The 20,887-nt window shown below is 37.8% G+C and overlaps 1 protein-coding gene across 1 annotated transcript in view; it reads right to left on the reverse strand.

The window, feature by feature from the left end:
• Positions 1–20,887, reverse strand: part of SYNE1 (spectrin repeat containing nuclear envelope protein 1) — a 390,131-nt gene that overhangs the window by 93,313 nt on the left and 275,931 nt on the right. Inside the window, exons 96-100 of the mRNA XM_074333963.1 lie at positions 16,965–17,159; positions 14,988–15,161; positions 12,422–12,613; positions 3,901–4,032; positions 2,816–2,925 (exon numbers count right to left, since the gene is read on the reverse strand). Coding sequence (XP_074190064.1) covers positions 2,816–2,925; positions 3,901–4,032; positions 12,422–12,613; positions 14,988–15,161; positions 16,965–17,159 — 803 coding nt within the window. The remainder of the gene's footprint in view (positions 1–2,815; positions 2,926–3,900; positions 4,033–12,421; positions 12,614–14,987; positions 15,162–16,964; positions 17,160–20,887) is intronic.

Below are 20,887 nucleotides of genomic sequence, written 5' to 3' on the forward strand. Positions count from 1 at the left end.
TATGCTAGTCTCTGGACTTTTCTGTGAGTTTTTTTTCAAAACAACTTTTTCAATAAAAAACAGTAAGTATTTATGAAACTAAATTTCTTTACTGTCCTGTCTTTTGTGGTAGTGAACTTATAATTCATCACTTTTACTTCATTTATGTTGGCATAACAATTTAGTTTAAAACCGGGGATATTTAATATCTCTACTCATATATTTAAGCATTGACACATATAAAATATCACCAGCATATCAGTCTTAAATTAGATCACAGCCTTTCATTTCCCATGAAAAATATTCTTCTTTCCCTTTGATATTTATATCAATTTCCAGTTGTTTCCTTGGAAATCTTGGAATTACCCCTCCATCAACCCTCCTATATGTCACATAGTCCTTATTTTTCATATATTACATTTGTACCCTTAAAGCAAGTTATGCTCCTCCCACAGGGGTTTTCTTATATAAACCAATTCACAACTGATAGTTTTAGAATATCAGCTAATACATTAAAGACTGAATGTAAAGTTTAATAGATATATAATATATATCTACATTACATATATATTACATGTATGTATTGCATATATAATATACATATATGGCTTCTGGATATTGCTTAACTTGGGCTTGGTTGTTACTTTGTATAATTATGCATTGGCTTGAAAGACATGGTGGAATTGTAATTAACTAGATTTAAAGGTGACTTTTCTAAAGAATTTGTGTAAAAATTAAAGAATTTATAAGCAGTGTTTAAGGTGAATCTTGTATAGAAAGTATCACAGAGCAAATTGCTCTTACAAGTATTTCGATATTTGTAAGAGTAATTTGAGGTTGTTTGCCTTTCATCTGAGTCCTTTCCAAAGCTAAGGGCCAGGAATGAAAAAAAAAAAAAAAAGAAAAGAAAAGAAAAATGCATGGTAATAAAGTTGCAGAAGATTCCTACTGCTTCTCTTTGTGATGAAGAGACAATGTGTGAATGGTTCTTTGTAAAAATAGTTAGGCAAAAATATTCAGAAAACTATGAGGAATGAATAAACATCTGAGAAGAATTGGAAACAGAACAGAAGATGCAAAGTGAAAGCAAGTCTGGACTCAGCGTCAGCATGGAAAGAACAGGAACAGCATTTGTCATTTCGGATTTATACAGACACATATTTACGGCCTTAACAGCATTTTAAAGCCTGATGGACAACAGAGATTTTTTTTAAAAACCCGTTCTATTTTAGCACAAGTTTTACAGATTTAGGGTTATTTTAATGGAATTCCTGACTATAGATGTCATAGTAGTATCCATTCCGATTCTTTTACATTGATATTTATTAGTTGTATCAATATTTTTGCTGTTTCTTATTTTGTTTTTCTTTTCTTGAATGCCTTTGTATTTCCTAAATATCTTGTCATAATATGTCTATTGCACTTGCCTTTTAGTTTTGTTTCTCTCTATCATTTTGCCCTTGAAATTCCTAAACACACACACACACACACACACACACACACACACACACACACACACCCCATCATCATATAGATATATATATGTATATAGTCAACACTGATGTCCTATGTCAACAACCTATGTCAGCATTGATTAAACTGAAAAAATAAATAAATAAAAGAAAAATCTCCAAATATGTCCTTTCCAAAGCTAGTTTTGATACTCTACATTCTAGTCTGGTTCTTACTTACATGTATATGTATACTACACATTCAATTTCGTATTACATTTTTACTTAGTATCACATACATTTTCTGATACTGTTATGTAATTTTTGGTTACGATTATATATGCATACATTTTTTCTTAGGCTTTTTAATACTAATGGGCATGTCTATCTTTCCAACTATTTGGTATCACAAATGATATTACAAAAATTATCTTCATAGTATGTATTTCCTCCCAATAAACGTTCAGAAATGCGAACACTAGAGTTAATGCAGTTCAAGTTATTCACCATCTTACGGTTGCCAAAGGATACCACTAAACTGCAACCTTCAGCAATCCGTGAACACCGAGCTTTCACTGAAACTTTTTTCCCAATGTTTTAATTTTGAAGAAAGTTTTTCTATCTATCCCCTCGGTTGACATTCACAGCTTTCGCAGCCCTTCTGTGACGAAGGTAGTCAATCTTTATTCTGATTCTACAGATGAGCAAACTGAGGCTCAGAGCTGAGTCACCTTTCCATGGTGAGAGCTATAGAACTCGAATACAACCCAGACCTGACCCAAACGACAGGGTTACTTCTGCTCTGCTGCAGTGCCTTTTCCTTCCAACCTTTAAACCAAATCTTCAACTGGAAGATTCTCCACTTCCCTACTTCTGTCTTTAACACTTCACATTTCTGTGTATGTGACTTTCAGTCTCCACTCCAAATCAGGACTCGAGGCTCAAAGACTTTGCATGTAGAAATTACAGAAACAGATCAAGAAAAAGCAAGACATTTAGTAGGCACATATATTCAGTTTTTAGAAGGGTGCTAGGGGAAGATAAGCTCTTGTAGGGACAGGTTTTGCAATTAGATATTCAGTTAGAAACATCATGGATCCAACTTTATATGCATTTCTTATTTGACTTCAAAGAGTGAACTGCTCAGTATATTCTCTGGATAGATATACTGAGCATACTGGAAAGAGGGCAAACAAGCTAGCCATCATAATTAATCACCATACTCACAAAACGTTCAAAATGCAAGTAAATGTAATACCATAAAGGCAAAACAAGATGATTAAATTTTTGCAGATGTTTAAAACAAAATTTTGAGTGAGATGTTTACATTGCTTCCAATGTCAGGAAAACAGTCACAAGAAGAGATAAAGTGTTTCGAAACGTACCCAACACCACCAGAGGTCTCTGCTGCTGAGTGCTGGGTTAGAATTTCCTCTCCACGACTGGCTACCGACCGGAGGAGACTCTTCTGCTCTGCTAATTCCTGTTCCAACTCCTGCTCAAGAAAAAGGACAAATGGAAACCATTGATACTTTGTGAATGTCATATACAACCATGGTTCTATGTCTATAAAATTACCAGAGAAGTCTTATAGTAAGTTTTTAAGTTTGCATATTAAATTTAAAAATGTAAAAAGGTGTGGTTTAGGTAAATGCACAAACATCTTTCCAAAGCACTCTAGATTTCTTGGCTTTGATAAAGAGATACCCAAAAAATATTGGTGGTGGTGATGGTGGGGGGAATGAAAAATAAAAATTTTGCTGGGCAATGGTGCCCTCCAGTGGTACAAAATGCACTTCGACTTTTCAAAACCAATATTGCCTTGTTCTAGCTAAGATGGATCCTCCAGAGCAAGTAGCTCTCTTAATTCCTCACTTACTCCATAAATCGGATTATCAATAGATTCAGTGTCACTCTTTCATTATTTATGATAAATGCCTTTTACTCTTTGAAAAAGTAAAGCATTTTAATATGCCCTATACAAAAAGTTGAGTGATCAATGAGAAATTGTTCTTATTCTTATCCAAATCATTCTCATTCAAAGCTCATTTGTTTCACTAGGCAATAATTTCCAATCCTATTTTGTGATGGTAGCTACTTGAAATTACATTTCTTAAAAAAAAATGTAACTCAGAATTTAACCAATTCTCAGAGGCCTCCCAGACGTTTGTGTTATATAAAATAGACTCCAGGTGGGGCAGGCCTGAAAATAGAGTAGGTAACCTTGATAAGGCAGATTTAATTGTTACATTATTTGGAAAGCTTTTCTTAAGAATAGACTTTAAAATGACCTATCGTCCCAGGGGTCACAGGTCAGTACGTTGAAACACTTAGCCAGGACTTGCTTGTGTCCAAAGAGAAGCTAAAGGGGTACTCTGTCTTTACTGCAGCAGTAACTTGGCCTTCTAAAACATTTCTCTCAAGGTGTTTGCTTAGCGGACCTGCTAGAGAGAGGTAGGAAGTGCTTTACTTTTTGGTGCTGGAGACTGCTCTGGCGCTGGTGGGCCCACGTGGTGCGAGCTTGGGCCAGCCATTCCTGGACACCGGGGCTCTGAGTGGCGCTTAGGTCCGCATCGCTCTCCTCCTTTTCTTGGGCCGTACCCTGCTTTTAATGAGGCAGAAATCAAGAGTCATACTACCCACAGGAAAACCTTAACCAAAACAGAGCACTGAGTACGTTAGTGTGGTCTGTGTAATACCAGAGTGGCCCCATTTGGGTATGAAACCACATTTAATAAATTAAAAAAAAAAAAATGGTAACACAAAACCCATCGAATTTATGGCATTTGCAGGAGGACGAACAGTCAATAGATGATTATACTCAGAAATGTTTGAGTGAGAAAACTGCCTATTTAGAGGCGAGGCTTTTTAGCTGACTGATGTGGTCACCAGATATTATTCCCGATTTTCTTCCACAAGAACATAGTAATTCTAGCTCTCACTTCCTGTACTATCACCACCAGGACCAGACCTCACTGCCATCTGCTGCCACTGCTGGCTTCAATAAAGGTCGACTAAAGGAGAAAGACAAAATTATTTATTTCCTGGGCAGGAATTTATCCTTCCTGTTTGATTGTTCTGCTGGAATTTAAATGGCCCTAAAGTATTGCATATCAGAATGGAATTAGTTCTGAATGACAGCCTCTCTACTCACATGCCAATGGTGCCAAAAAAATGTAGACAAGTGGACACTTTGGTCAACGTTGCTCAAGCAGTAGTTTGCCACAATCAGAAGTGTCTGGACGCTGATGGTAACCACTTTGAGCCCCTCTTGTAATTGCAGAAGTCAAACGTGACTTGTATTCATCTTTTGTTATCGGTATATATTGAGTATTACAATTTTAATACCGTTTTCCTTTCTTAAGATGGTATACATTCTTTTGGCACCCTCTGTATGTGTGTATGTCAAAGGATCGATTATACAATTTTAATATAACTCATTCACTAAATACTTATGAAGCACCCACTGTCTGTCCGTCACTGTTCTAGCACTGGGGGTATTTTGCGAAGGAGGAACCAGACAAGGGCCCTGCTGGAGAGACAGACAATAAACCAGCAAGATAGGAGAGATGGTGGTAAGAGCTACAAAGAACAGGAAACGGGATAGAAAGTGAAGGTGAAACCTTTCTTAGGCTGTCCAGAGAAGGCATCTTCAGAGGTGACAATTGCTTTGAGTACTGAATAATGAGAAACTGCAAGCCTGGAAAAGGTGTAGGGGGAGGGAGGGCCTGCCAGGCCTAGGGATCAGCAGGAGCAAAGCCCGAAAGGAAAAAGCAGCACAGCATGTCACAGAGAGCAAGAGCAGTGAGGGGGCCGGTATGGCTGGAGCACGTGGGGCAGAGAAGAGGGACATTCTGTAGGTTGTTGCCACAGAGGAGTCGCCCTGTTGTCCAGGTTCAGAGCTGCTGGTCCCATCCTCCCATCCTCCCATCCCTTGGTTCTTCTCTGCTGAATCTGACCGTGGAATGGGATCCAGCCACTCCAGCTCATCTGGCCTGACTGCCCAAAGGGACCATTCTGTTTCTCCTAGTTTAAGAATTTCACACTATTATAGGGAGTTAGACAGGGTCGGTTTGCCCTTCTGTCTTATTCAGTAGAATCTCATAATTAGATTTTAAAATGTTTGAGATGATGAACTTTGCAACATTGGTAACAGTGCTTGAAGCTAAATGAACAGAAGGAAACAGTGAAATTTACAGGGTAGTATTATATATAATCCTCTCCCAGATTCTGAGCCATCTTAGCTCACAGGTACTTCCTTTCCTTGATGACCCAGACTCCCCGCAAGAGAATGTGGTGTAGGTAGAGTGATGGGGGTGCCACGGATCTGAAATATGCTATCTGCATTTCGCAGGACCTTCAGAATGGGTGGTTAGTGACACCCAGCTCAGGATATTACCTAGTCCTCCAGGGATGCCTCTCCCAGAAAAACAGCGATTTTCCTGAAAGTGGGAGGTGTAGAGTGGGTGGACACTCTTCCAGGACTGACACCCATAAATTTCTACATGAAACAGATTCTCTCCCATCTGAAAACACACCATCTACCCAGAATAAGCTCTGAGAGATGCTGGATTTTCTGCTAAGGACGAAATAGCAGGTTAACAGGGCTTGTAGAGAATGACCCCAAAGAAATTAGTGTACGAGACTGAAAGTTGTTCTGCGCCAGAGCTGTTCCAGCTGATGAAACAGTGGCCATGGCCACAACCTTCTGACCGTCGTCTATGGGATCCAATCACTTCCTCTCTGCTCTGCTGTCAGCAAAGGTTTGTTTCCAGAGCCCATCCTGAAGACTCATGTGGCAACTTCTCAGGGCACCACCTCACCCTTCCAGGCAGATTACTACGGTCTGTCTGAGAGCTTTTCTTTCAAGTTCCCCACATAATATGTGTGCTTGGAAAAAAGACAACTGCGATGTTAGGTCGTAAGGACCGCTTACCCACATTTACATGCACAGATACATACTCAGATTCGAAGACTTGAAGTCTAAGGAAGCGAGTCATATTGGACTGAATCCACAGCTTTAGAGAAAAATAAATTATGCAACATCTAAAGCAGATGCCTAGCATGTACTCTCTAGGTGATTAGGGTGGTTTTTCAGTGAGTAAATTTTTCTCCGACCGATTTAGTCATCATGCAACATTATACTTGGACCACAGGAAGCAAAAAAGGATTAAGAATCCAGCTCAGATTTCATCCCTTGTCCCTTGAGGATGAGAAGGCACTGACACAAGGAATAAAATAATGGTAATTACTTTCTCTGAGGTCTGACAACAGTTTTCTCTCCTCTCTAGGGAATAGGAAGCAAAGTGACTTCTTCCCCCAGAATCCGGTCCCCAGAATCCTTGGTGGGTGGAGCTACATAAGCTGTTTAGGTTGGAAATACGAGAACAGTAACCACTTTTGCCAGGAACATTCTTTGGAAGATTAGTGAGGATTGGGGAGTGCTAAACATTACATAAAACATTTCTTTATGGAGCTTTTCATTATTTATATAGGGCTAACTCTCTTTTCCCTGGATGGATAATACTGCATGAAAATGACCTAAACTTTTATGAAGATATAACTCAAGAGATATTATTTTATGCCAGTAAGTCTGTCTCTTCATATAAAGAAGGAATCTATTTGGGAGGAAACTAAAGGAATTGGTTATTCATTAATAAGAGTAGAAGTCTGATTATTTAAAAAGAATGGCCTCAATAGATAGGACCGTTTTACAGATAAGTACCACTGAGAATGGATGTGCTTCTGGCCATACACAACTTAGGAAGGGATTCCAGCCTCCTGAATCCTGCAAACCCCAATAGAGGGGCACGACCTCATGGACATGTATGTCATCTATATTCAGTGGAAGATTTTTTCCCTCCCAATTAATGTTAGTTCATTTCAGATCAACTCTGAATTTTCTACACGAAGGGAAATGAAACTTTTCATTGCAACAGTAATATTATATAAACATATATTCTAATATAAACTGTTTAGTCCTACAGTTGGAAAAATAATCCCCTCCAAAAGTTCTAATTATTTTTAAAAAATCAATATTTTATATGCTGGAAACTCATTAAAGATGAAAGATAATGGGATTTATAAATATTTTAAAAACAAACAATGATCAGTTTCAATGCAGTAAAACACTACCACATTTTCCTGTATTTACCCAACAGTATCCTCAGGAAAGCTTATCCCTGCAGGCAGAATCAGGAGTTTGGAAATTCTGAAAAATCTCCAGGGCCATAGGCGCAATCTGTGGTGTGTGAGAACCACAGGGGCGGTCAGTGTGCTAAGGCCAGCCGTGACCAGGCTCAAACCTCGCCTTCAAGCATGTCAGGAGTTCCTTCCCTCCCAAAGAATGTGATCTGCAAACTGTTAGCTGTTGTTATTAATTATTACACGTTCTGTGATTTGAGCACTTACAGCGAGCATTACTTGCATTAAAATCCTCAGGATTTTTTTTTTTAGTCAAATACTCTCATTATCCCTATTTTACAGATGAGAAAACTGATTTGTAAGAAAGGTAAGGGAAGTTCAAGGATCTCACCCCAGGTCACCTAGTTAATAACTGGGTGGGGAGGCTTAAGAACAGCAGTTCCAAAGTGATGGCCCAAGAACCAAGTCGGCTGCTAGATATGCTTTGTTTGGCACACAAATTATTTTAAAATTTTAGAAGTAAATGTCAATGTTTAAAAATTGGGAGATTTTAGATAGAAATCCAAAATTCCTTCCTCTGAATGATCTAGTTGTGGTGCCCGTGAATTTCTGTATGACAATAGCTGGGGCTGAGTAGGAGCTGTTTATCCGACAGGGGACCAGCTTGCCAGGGTTCTGACTGGGCCTGCGTCAGTCCCTTCCCAGGCCCCGAGGGCTTGGAATTTGTGTCCCCACCCAGTTTAAGCCCTCCCTGTGCCTGTGTATTAGGTAGTCCCTTCCATTCCAACCCGCCTCAGGGTGGGGCACACCTGAAGCTTTATAAAGGAAAGGAGAGCTATTCCAGATAGAAACCTTGAAGTCTTTCTCTTTGGTTTCTTTAGAGATTGTTTATTCACATACCACCATGGGGTATGGGGGTATGGAGAGGGGGTGTCATTATGCATTAGATAACACCTCTTAACAAAACCAAGTGAGTTATTGTGTAATTCTACAGTTAGGAAACCATCCTAGTTTTGTGCAATTTTCATATTTTTAAGACTTTTCTTTTTGTTTTAATTCATAAAGTCAGATTGCACGTGCGCTGTAAAGTATGCAAATTTAAGGTGAAAATCTGTAATTTGTCTTTATTTGCATTTATTTCTCCAATAGTGACTTCAAAATATCTTTTCATATGTTTATTGGCCATTTGTATTTTTTCCCTTTAAATTATCTCTTCATATTTTTTGCCCATATTTCTATTAGGTGACCTTTTCTTATTGATTTACAAAATATTTGTGGAAATTAAGGGAATTTATTACTTGTCATGTGAATTGCATAGTTTCTTTCCTATTTGTCCATGTCTTTTAATTTGGTTAATATTTTTTTGGTCATACAAAACTTTTTCATTTTTGTGTAGTATTTTTAAACAAACGGAAATTCTGGGTTTTGGGTTTAGTAGCAAATGTCCTTCCCATCTTAAGGTTTTAAAAAATATATACCCATATATCCAGAACTTTTCAAGTTTAATCTTTACATTTAAATCTTTGATCCATCTGCGATACATCTTTTTTCTATAAAGAATGAGACAGAAAGTCCAGGTCATGTTATTTCAAGTGGTTTGCCTATTAGCTTATTATTATTTGCATTGAGTCGTATTTTATCCACTGATTTGAACTGCTACATTAAATGTTTATCAAATTCCCTTATATACTGCAGCTTCCTTCTGGAATATGTATTCTGTTTAATTTTTTGTTCATCCACTTCTTGCACCAACACAGGAATATTTTAATTATTATAATACTGTGTTTTGATGTAAGACTCATTAGCTCCTTTTAAGTCTTCATTTTCAGAATTTTATGGTCATTTCATGTTTACTTTAGTCCATATAATAAACCTAGTATTATTTTGTTACACTCCAAAAATACTCATATATAGTTGAGGATAACTTAAACTTATGTATTAGTAAAGGAAGAATTGACATTTTTAAAATATTGTAGTCTTATCTAAGAATAAAATTTAGCTCTCCATTTTTTTTTACTTTATTTTGTATTTTCAATTAAGTTTTTAAATGTTATTTCTTAGAATTCCAAATATTTTATACTTCATTGGTATTATAGACGGAAAATTATTATACACTATTTTTCCAACTTGTTTTTTGATTCTCTATTTTATCTTTTTAATAAGTCAGTCATCTTACTAAATTTTTCCATTGCTTCTAATAGTTGTCTGTTAATTAGGTTTGATGTTTCAGATCACAGAATCGTAAAATTAGCAAAGAACTGAAAATATGTAGTTTAGACTGAAAAAAATCATCATTACACTGAGATAACAGATGTAATCACGGTGAACTTACATTAGGTTTCCACCTCGATATTTGTGCCCTGCCCCTCCCAGCTTCTGTCCTCAAATACAGGTGTCTTCTTCCCTCCTAACACTGCAGTTCTAAGATCACACCCTCCCCTTTGATCCCATTTCCTCCCTCCTACACAAGAAAACGGTTCTTGCAATCTCACTTCTGTTATATCAACTTCTCCTCTACTGAGTTATTTCCATCTACATGGAAAAATGTCATCATTCTTCTTGTCTTAAAAGGAAACAAATTTTTCTTGACCCACTTTGTGTGGCTTATCCCATTCCTCTGCTCCCCTTTACAGCGGAACTCCTGCGTTACCTGCACGGCTCCTCTCCACACCTCTGCTCCCATTCTCACTTCCATTTCAGAGTGTCTTTGGCCTCCATTGAAACAGCTGTGGCTGAGGTCATGGAAGACTCACATGTGGGTAAACCAGGTGGTCAGGTCTCAGTCCTCATGTTACCTCACTTGTCTTCAAGTGCCTTCTGGGAACCAAAACCTCAGTCTTCCCCCCACATCACAGGTCTCTCTTTTTTGTGGGCTCTTCCATGTCTTCCAAACTCTTAACACTGGAGTGTTGCAGGGCTTGGTTCTAGGACCTTGGTCTTCTTTCTCTCTCCTCACTCCCTGGTGATCTCATCCAGTCTCATGCCCTTAAGGACCGTCTACAGGCTCAGTGGCGGTCTCTCCCCTGAATTTCTACCACTACTTGACATTTAATAGGCATCTCAAATGTAACCTGTCCAAAATTAAACTACTGACCTAACTATTCTTTCTCCCCCCAAATCTATTCCTTGGATAGTTTTCATCTTCTCAACTATCCAGAATCTGAGAAGTTCTCGTCACCACTCTCCACCTCTACTCTATGCCTTCCAACTGGTTTCTCAGCTTCCACCCAGACCCCCTTCAGTGGTTAAAATCTGTTCTTGACATTCCTCTGCTCCCAAATACTCCAGTGGTTTCTTATCTTCCCCAGGGCAAAAGCCAAAGTCCATATGATGCCTACAATGATGCCTTTGAACCCGGGGCCCCATATTACCTGTCTGGCCTCATTTGCTACCACTGTCCTCTTGCTCACTCCACTCCAGCCACACTAGCCTCCTTGAGCATCCCAGGTATGATCCCACCTGGGAGCCTTTGCACTTGCTTTCCCCTTTGCCTAGAACTCTCTCCCTTCATGGCAACTTGGTCCACACCTTCAAATATAACCTTAGGATGGCTTCTGTGGTTCCCCTGTTTAAGGCGATAAATTTGCCCAGCCCCACCTTTCCCTATCTACCTGCCTATGGCTTCTTACCTATAGCTCTTACCATCTTCTAACCTAGTAGATAATAATGCTTTTTAATGTTACTTATTATCTGTTTCTCTCAACCATAATCCTTGGAAGACAGGAATATACAGATGTAAATATAAAAATGTGTATTCAGATAGACAATTGTTTCCCATACTCCTTCACTCTATCATATAGAGTAGTAGCTGGCACATAGTAGATTCTCAATAAATATTTGCTTATTTTTTGCATAGGATAATAATAGTAACATCTAATTTGTAGGGATTAAAAAAGAACAAAATAAAAATACTGGACAACAACAGTATGAAAGGTGCAGGGGAGAAATCTGAATAAAAGTATTTTAAAGCCCTTATATTGATCTGGAGGGAGATTAAGATATAAATTTAGAACTTTAGGTATGCATGGTAAAAAAAAAAAAGAAGGTAAAAAGAACGAAAAGCATGCAACCATTTAAAACAAGGTTAAAAGGAGAAAGGATAATAGAAAGAGCAGGCAAAAAATAGAAAACTAAAAGAAAGATGATAGAAGTCTGAACGTGTCAGTCATAACAATAAATTTAAGTGGACTAAACCCACCCTTTAAAAGTTAGAGATTTTCTGATTAGATAAAGTGTTTCAAACCAACAAAATATAGCTAAATGTTCATTAAAAGAAGCAAATCTAAAACATAAGGACACAGAAAGGTGAGATCAGAGGAAAGTTAAAATAATACTAGGCAAATATTATCCCCCAAAAGCTCTAGTAATATAAAACAAAAATCACTATCAGGAAATATTAAGGTCACTACATGATAGTAAAAAGCTTCATTTCACCTGACATATGTGACAAGATTAAAGTTGTGGACACTAAATAAAAAACTCTGAGTATACCTGAAAAGTAGAATAGAAGAGAAATAAAAGAAAAATGTAAAAATGGCATAGGACATCTTAATCTATGACCTATGTTTAAATATTTTTAAATACTATGTATTTGCTAGATTTGGGTATTCATTTTCATTTCTTTTCTTTTCCTACACTGCAATCGTCCCATCAATGGATTTAAATAGTCCTTATAAAACCTATTTGAAAATCGATGCCCAAGGTTGCATAAAGCAGGTGCGTATATAAGTGTGCACCATTCCCCGCCTTTTCTTTATATAGCCCAGGCTCAGAAAGGCACGCCAGTAAGGCACAGTATCCGGCTGCCCCAGCAGCCCTGCCTCGCTGCCGCTGGCTGGCGCCCTCACCTGGATGTTGAGCTGCTTGTCGTGCAGGGCTCTCTGCAGCTCCACAAGGCTTCCCTTGAGGGTTCTCAGCTTCGCAGCCAGCTGCTCAGCCTCGTCCTTCGTGTGGGCCTTGCCCTCCAGCAGCAGGTTTTCACTGTGGACGGAGAGCTCTGACAGGGCTACCACCTTCTGCTCTATTTCCACCAGCATGTTCTGGGGTGACAGAAATAAGGATGAAATCACACACCCGCTCTGCAAAGACCGTTTCTCACAGCAGAACACAACACTTGCTTCAGTCTTTCATCCAAAGAACATGTCTTTGTGGGTTTTGTTTTGTTTTTTCCTAGTTTGCCTACAGCCTGAAAGAGTAGTGCATAGATTTTTAAAAATTCCTTGAGCTTCTTAATTTTTCTCTTATTTAAGATTAGATATTATAGAACAAAAGACATATTGGAAAAGCACATGGAAAGCCCATTTTGTATAACCCCTAGATAAGCAGAAAAGACCATCCCTTAATATTATCCCATTTTTACAATTATTTCATTATTTTACTGTTAGATTGTAATGCTTATAGCTGATAACAGTAAAGATGTCACATGATAACCCTTGTCCATGTAAAAAGGATTCTCTTTCAAAACATTGCTTCTTTGGTTTCTTTCTTTCTTTCTTTTTTTTTTTTTTTGAGTACTGCTTTTATTTCTTGATTTTTATTTATTTTTGTTTCTTATATGATGTATTTTTAACCTTACATTTCTGCAAGTTTCCCTAAGAATTTTACTTTACTTTCTGTCACCACTCTCTAGTGCTGCTGGGTTTCTTCTAAAATGGAAACTAATCCAGAAGAAGCAAAATAGTTTCTCTTCATCCACGGCAAGACTTAAACCAAAACCAAACAAAAATCTAGCAGAACAAATAATACCCATTTTCTTTTCTACAGAAATTGTTCTGTTTTTATATTCCTTAATTCTGAACTCTTTGAAATGTAATTTCTAATCTATCAATTAATTTTCAATCAAGTAATTTATTAATAAGAAAAGACATTTATTTCCCTGTTCAAAATCAGAATTCCCGCCATAAACTTTTAAGAATATAGTTTTGAACCAAAAAACGAAATGGAAGTATAAAATTTTTAATGAAATGAGGTTTAAAGGATGATATCCTAAGGATTATTTCCGAGAAATTAATGTAATTTTGTACAGGGATGAATTTTCCATTAGGTACAGCTGGCATAGTATTGAGGGTCCATAATATTTTGGGAGGTCCAAGAACATGTCTTGATTGTAATTTCTTTTAAAATATGAAGAAAAAGTGAATATAATAATCATGACTCTACCCTGGATTATATTAGTTTTTGTACCAAAGCAGTTATAAAATAAAAATATAATTTTTAGTATTTTTATAGGGGAAGGGGCCCATGGAAGCAAAGTGCTCAGGGTCCCAAAAATCATAATGTGGCCCTCATACTGTGTAAGAGCCACACTTAGAATTATACAACTGGCTTAAATACTAGATTTGAATTGACCAAGGAACTGCTGTAAACTTGTGTGATGCCATATGCTTCTAGTTTCTAAAATTATTATCAAAATATTTCAATACTCTGTAAAAGTCCTGAAATATATTATCTGAATTATGGACTTTATACATGACTATAAAAATAGAGATATGCAAAAGGGAGCAGTGGGAGTACTGATGAAACATTTTAAAATTCTAGTGCATGTGGTGATTTCAAGTGCTAGAAGGAAATGCTAAAAATAGATGTCTCTTTTCAGGAAGAAACTTTAGAAAAGATGATATAAAGAATAGAAAACACTAGCATGTGTCTTATATTCATTTTTTCTTCTTCTGATTTTTCTTTTGACCTATTGTTGACCATTAAGGCAGAGAATAATGATGCCTTGAATACATATAGGTAAGTTGCCCAAACAATTTAATATTGAAATTTGATGATTGGTACATGGGAGTTCATTAGTTAGTCTCTAGACTTGTATGTGAGTTTGAAAATTTCCATAACCAAGAGGTAAGAAAATTATGTGACAATAAAAACCGTAATGCTATTACCTCTTACATTAATTCCTAGAGACCACACATCAGAGGAAGGAAATTTTCTGCTCCGAAAGACAACCTTCCCATGTTCAATCTATCCTTCTATGACTGACAGTTTTTCTAGGTTTTCCACAAAATATTAGAATTAGAACCAACATTGCAATGGAGCACCTTCTGTTGTATTTGTCCACAGTCTGATTTACTGATACTAATTCTCATTGGCTTTGTATTTCTTATTAGTCACCAAATATACACACTACATGTTTTGGTATCTATAGTCTTTTAAAAATGTCCCTTAGAAAGTTGAAGATGTTCTAAAGATTAGAAACTATTGGTAAAATTTTTCAAAAGACTAAGTTCATGTTTGAATTTCATTTAAGCTTTCATAAGGTATTGTTTTCCTACTCTCTAAATATGTAAAGTACATGGGTTGTGAAAAACCATATACCCATACCAAGCCTTTTAACCATTATTCTAACTGTATGTTTTTACGTTTAAAAATGTGCTTTGTGATTTGACACATTCCTTTGAGACGTTTGTATACCTGGCAGTCCACCAGCTGGGCCTCCATGTCCATGGGCTCCTTGGGTGTACCCAGTGCAAGGTCCAGGGTGGCCTTGGTGGTTAAGAGCCAGTGGTCCAGCTCGTCGACCTCAGAGCGATACCTCTGCAGAGCCTGCTCCTGTCTCTGTTCCTCCAGCTGATCATTTAACTTCTCCTAACGAATTAAGTAGAAGGTAACATGGATCACCCTAGGGTAAAATCAGTAGGATTCCACACAATAGAGCTGTGGTTCTCAGCCCGGCGGCACATCAGAATAAACTGTGAAACTTAATTAAAAAATTAAAAAAAAAACCCCAAACAAACAAACAAAAAAACTTATGCCTAGGCCACGTACCAGAACAACAAATCAGAATTTCTGGAGGTGAGTCTCAAAATCAGTATTTTTTTTTAAAAGCTTCTCCAATGATTCTAATGTGCACCTAGCATTTAAGGGCTCTTACGTAACATACCTGCAGGACCAGGAAGATAATGTGAATGGATGGAAATTGATCAAGGATTAGAACAAAACAATGGCCTCAGACAGTCAGTAGATGGCAATAGGTGCTTGACCTCAATGTTGGGGAAACTGTAGGGAGGGGTGGGGACTGCGACAAACTGAAGAACAGAGGGTCCACCGAAAAAAGGCAGCATCATGCAGGTTCAGGCAATTGATTTCCTGCAAGAAGTGGTGGCCCATTGTTACTAGTTTCTTGAGTGAAGACAGAAATTCAAATTTTTTGGCTAGACCTCTGGGTTCTTTTCAGCGATGGCAAATAATTCACATAAAAAAGAAATCTAGGCCCATCACTTTAATTTGAAACTCCACAAGGGTTTCATAGAGTAACTCAGGACAAGATTAATAAATTAAAAATTTAATTCTTAAGGTACTCTAAATACTTTAAAAATTAGTTTATAAATAATTTCTTATTTTTAAAATTAAACTTTTGAAAAATAAACTTTTAAAATAGAGATTAAATAGAGCAGATGCATTGATTTTAGATTTATCCCAAACAAGAAATAGACAAACATATGATTTGACTAATCTTATAATAGGTAAAACTAGAAAGAGCCTATACACCCAACAAAAGGACCATGGTTAATTGAATTACACTATAACCAGCAGCTAAATAAAATAATATTAAGTTCATATAATAAGAAATGTATTGAGAACTGATTATATCTCTGGGAAGCCGCTATAGACCCTGGAGATACAAGGAGACAGACACACTGAAGGAGTTTCCAACTTAACATTATATATGTTTAGGGCCACGAGTTATAAGAGAACAAAGAAAAAGGAAAAGAACTTATTTTTAACACGTAAGTTATTACCAAAATATTTCTCTGTATTAAATAATACATGGATGCCAAAAAAAATGTGTACACATTTTAAGAAAGGAATACTGTATTAAAATTATGCTGATGGTAACCACTTTGAGCACCTCTTATAATCACAGAAGTCAAACATGACTTGTATTCACTTTTTGTTATTGGTATATATTGAGTTAATACTCAATACATTTTCCTTTCTTAAAATGTATACATTTTTTTGGCACCGTCTGTATTAAAGTTAAGTAACATGAGAACTGGAATTGCAAGAACAATTTTTGATGAGTCAGTGTGCGTGAACCGGCTAGCAGAAATTAAGGATTTATTCTTCACAGCATTAGAAATAGTGTTCATAAAATACTCTCAGTTCAACATAGCAAACCATTGTGCAAACCTACAATTCTTCTTCACAAGGCTTTCCACATGCTCATTTTTTCATGCTGAAATGAGGCAGAAAGGGGTGAAAAGACGCATTCATGGCTACACACTGACTCAGTGCTCTGTCCACGAGACCCTCCTGGAGACTCAAATCCAGCTTCATAAGAGTGGGGAAACAATATAAATGGAGGTCACATAAGTAACCCAGATACTTGTCAGCACAATGATAAGAGTTAAGGGGGACGTGAGGGGCATCTTCAGAGTTCCTTGTTACCTCCAACAGCTGACGTTTCCCTGATGCTTTCATCTTGATGGTGGACATACGCTCTGCTAAGACGGTGAGCGTGGACTGTAGGGCCAGCTGTTCCGCGGGGTCGCACTCTGGGGACTTGGACACCAGCTCCTCTGCGAGAGATGCCTGGAGGTCACTGATTTCATCTTGAAGCATGAGAATCTCATCCATCAGAGCCTGCAGGAAAGACTGCAATCACTCTCACGTATGGATTTTTTGGGACTGAGAAATCCTATCACTACAGCCCAAGTCTCACATCCGTTGAGATTAGCGAAAACATTTCACTTGAAGTCATTTAACCAGCAAACAGGGGGCCTGCTAACTTAAGTTTCACAATGAAAGTAGCAGACTAAATGTCGGAAAATTTCTGATTTCAAAACCGTTTTGTCACTAACTTAAATGAAGTTGAACAAGTGAATTGAACTTTCTGGTTTTCAACAGGCTCGTCTACAGTCCAAGAGGCATACGCTCAATTACGTCTGAGTCAACAATTCTATGTTGAAAATAAAATTCATCGCTTTCTTTCTCAACATGACTTTTCCCACTCCAAATGGCCCTAAGTTTGAGACAAGCGATGCATTTTAATTGAAAATTTACACAAGACGGGAGAAATCTGTCACCTGTTCCTAGGTCATCATCTGGTCCTCATTTTTCTCCTTTGCTCCCAACTCTAAAATTTGAAGTCTCTTCACAGTCCCTCGCAGGTGATGTCATCAGTCCTAAGGCTTTGAAGCCTTCTAATGCTGAACACATCCAAAGGTATATCCCTAACCCAGACATCTGCCCTAAATGTCAGGCTTGCATATTCCACTCACATGTTGCACGGGTATCTCCTATTCTATATAAAGCCTGTCTCCCCCACCACGTCCTCCCCACTTCAGGAAAAGGCACCACTCTTCTCCTCCTTGCTCCACCTCCAGACCTAGGAGTCATTATTCCCACTTTCCTTCACTTGCCAAATCCAATCCAACACCAAATCCGATTGCTTTTATCTCCAAAATATATCGTGTGTATCTGTAGGTCTCCTCTGCCCCTACCCTAAGTGAGAGCCAAATCTCTTACCTGAATTGCTCTAATGGTCTACTGCTGGACTGGCCTACTTACAGACTCTTGTCTCTCCAGAGTACTCTTCACAAAGTAATTAGAGGGAACATTTATAAAGGTAAATCAGGTCCTCTCACTCCGCTGCTTTAAAATCTCGTGGCTCATTGCCTCTACAATAAAATCCAAGCTGCTGGCCGTACTTGCACCGGTCTCAGCCCGGCCTGCCTCTCCTGCCACAGTCCCCTTTAGCTCACTTCATCCTGCCTTCGTTAGTTACGCCAGTAGCCTCTGCAATTTCTGGAAAATAGCACCCTGTTTTCCTGATTAACATCTATCACAATTATACATGGCGTTTATTTCTCATTTTTCATATTTTACGATTTGCTCTTTAGCTGAAATCTTGACAGGAGAAATTCTTATTTACGATTTAAATGGTGTATTAGAAAAACAAGCCTTCCTGCGGGAGGGGCAACTGTGACTTCAAGCACAGACACACGGGCTTTCTATTTGCCGATATTTCAGTTTCCAGTGAGCCCCTTATGGGCATGATTCCCACCTCTTCCACACGACTGTTTCACTGTACGTACAGCACCGTCTCAGAGTGGCCTCCCAATGAATATTTTAAAAACAAAACAACAAAAAACCCTTCTCTTTCCCCAATATCAAGTATAATCATGGTTAACTGATTTTTTAAATAAACTATTATATTGACATTACTCTATACACCTAGACAAGTGCACAAACTGTCGCTGTGAACTTATGAATGCTTACAAACCACACATACGCATGCTCCTGACACCCAGGTCAAGGAACACAACACTGTCAGGACGCCACAAGCCTTCTGGGCCCCGTCCTCCCTGTCACTACCTCTCCTGCCCAGAGACTACCCTGGTGTTGGCTTGGAAACGTCAGGTTACTCTTGCCTGTTTTGGAGCTCTATCTATGTAAATGGACTCACACCTGATGCACTACCTTGTGTCTGGCTTCTTTCACACCCAGATTGTGAAAGTCACTCCTGCTGTTGCAGGTAGAAAGAGCTGACCATTTTCGTCATTGGGGCATGTCCCAGGGTCACACGGTGATTTGTGGATCTTTTCCATTTAAGCCTTTCTAGTAAATTCAGTGTGGTAATCTCATTGTAGTTTTAATTTGCCGTTTCCCTGATGACTAACAGGGTTGCCCACTTCCTTCTAGGCTTGTTGGCCATCTGGATATCTTATTTTGTGACTGCCTGCTAAAAAATCTTTTGCCCATTTTCTATTGGAGTCTTTGCTTTTCATATTGATGTGTGGAGTTGTTCATTTATTCTGGATAGGAATGCCTTTGTTTCCTGTGGCTGTGTATGTATATTGCAAATATCTGCTCTATTTTGTGAAGTGGGTGTCCCTTCATTGGGAAAGACTTACTTAACGGTGTCCTTTGATAAACAGAAGTTCTTAATTTTACTGTAGTCTAATATACCAGCATTTTCCTCCATTGGAACAGTCAGGACTTTTGGTGTCTTATGCCCTACCCCAAGATCATGAATATATTCTTACATGTTATCTTCTAGAAGAATGATATATTCAAAGTCCAGGAAGTGGTATTAGTCGACAAATGTCTGTTATCAGTTCATGACAAGGTAAAGATATTGTGGGTAAATGTTAAGAAATTTTATAGCAACTTGGCATTGACATGATACACAAGCAATATTTTATTTTATTTTACTAAAGTGGATTAGAAATTTAAAAAACATTTTAAAAGATTATTCATTACAGATAGTTTGAGCAACTCTGTTTTAAATTTCTTTTTTCCACCTTCAGTTAGACCCACCTGAACTTAGTTTTTGTGTCTAGTGTAGGTAGGGGGTCAATTTTTTTACATGGATATCCAATTGACCCTGCGTGATTTATTAAAAATGATTTTTTTATTCAGTGTTTTGCAGTATAATTTTTGACATAAGCCAAGTGTGTTTGTAGATGTGACCGTGCTTCTAGCTTCTAATTCTGTTTCGTTGGCTCATGTGTCTATCAGTGTCAATACCACACTCTCATAATTACTGTAGCTTTGTAAGTCTCACTCTGCTAGGATACATCCTTCAACATTATTCATCTTCTTCAGGGTTGTCTCAGCTATTCTTGGCCTTTCCCTTTCCAATGTAGTATATCTTTTCATATATTCGCAATATAGCTTAGAATTAGCTTGTCAATCTCCACCAAAGAATTTACTGGGATATTTTAATGGGATTGTAACGAAATCACAGATTGATCTTGTTTGTTATACATTCAAAATACTTTTTGCCCAGAAAAGTATTTCCTACTACTTTATAATCATTTTTGGTATATACCTAATTGCCAAAAGTATAAAATTCATGTGATTTGGTCTGTTTCACTTAAAGGCTCTCCATAACTACACTGACCTCATTTTTCTGCACTGATCGTCTGTAGAAACAAGAGGAGCCCCTTGCTATTTCACACCACGTTCATTCTCATTCTCTCTGCTGTGCTTTTCCTCACATGTTTACATTTACAGTGCCCTCTACCCAGGCCTGTCGCTGTTCCAAATTTTCAAAATCTGTATTTCCCAAAAGACCTGCTAGAGTCTCCTTTTATCTATTTCCCCCCCACTGTAGCCCACAATCACACTGTTTTTGTTTTGTTTTGTTGTACAGTGTGTTGGTAATTCACTCTACCCGCTAGGAATGGTTTTTAATCATATATTAATGAAAAAGTTTGTCAATTTCAGCTGTGCACATAGGAGGTACTCAGCACATCTAGTTGAATTCATTACAGAGGAAACATGTATATGAATCATGAAGCAATCAGGAAAAAGCCTCCTCATTTGATTTCAGTGGATTTGACCAATTAAATATACAGTGATGT

This window comes from Rhinolophus sinicus, linkage group LG05 (genome assembly GCF_036562045.2).
Source record: "Rhinolophus sinicus isolate RSC01 linkage group LG05, ASM3656204v1, whole genome shotgun sequence".
Taxonomy (NCBI): Eukaryota; Metazoa; Chordata; class Mammalia; order Chiroptera; family Rhinolophidae; genus Rhinolophus; species Rhinolophus sinicus.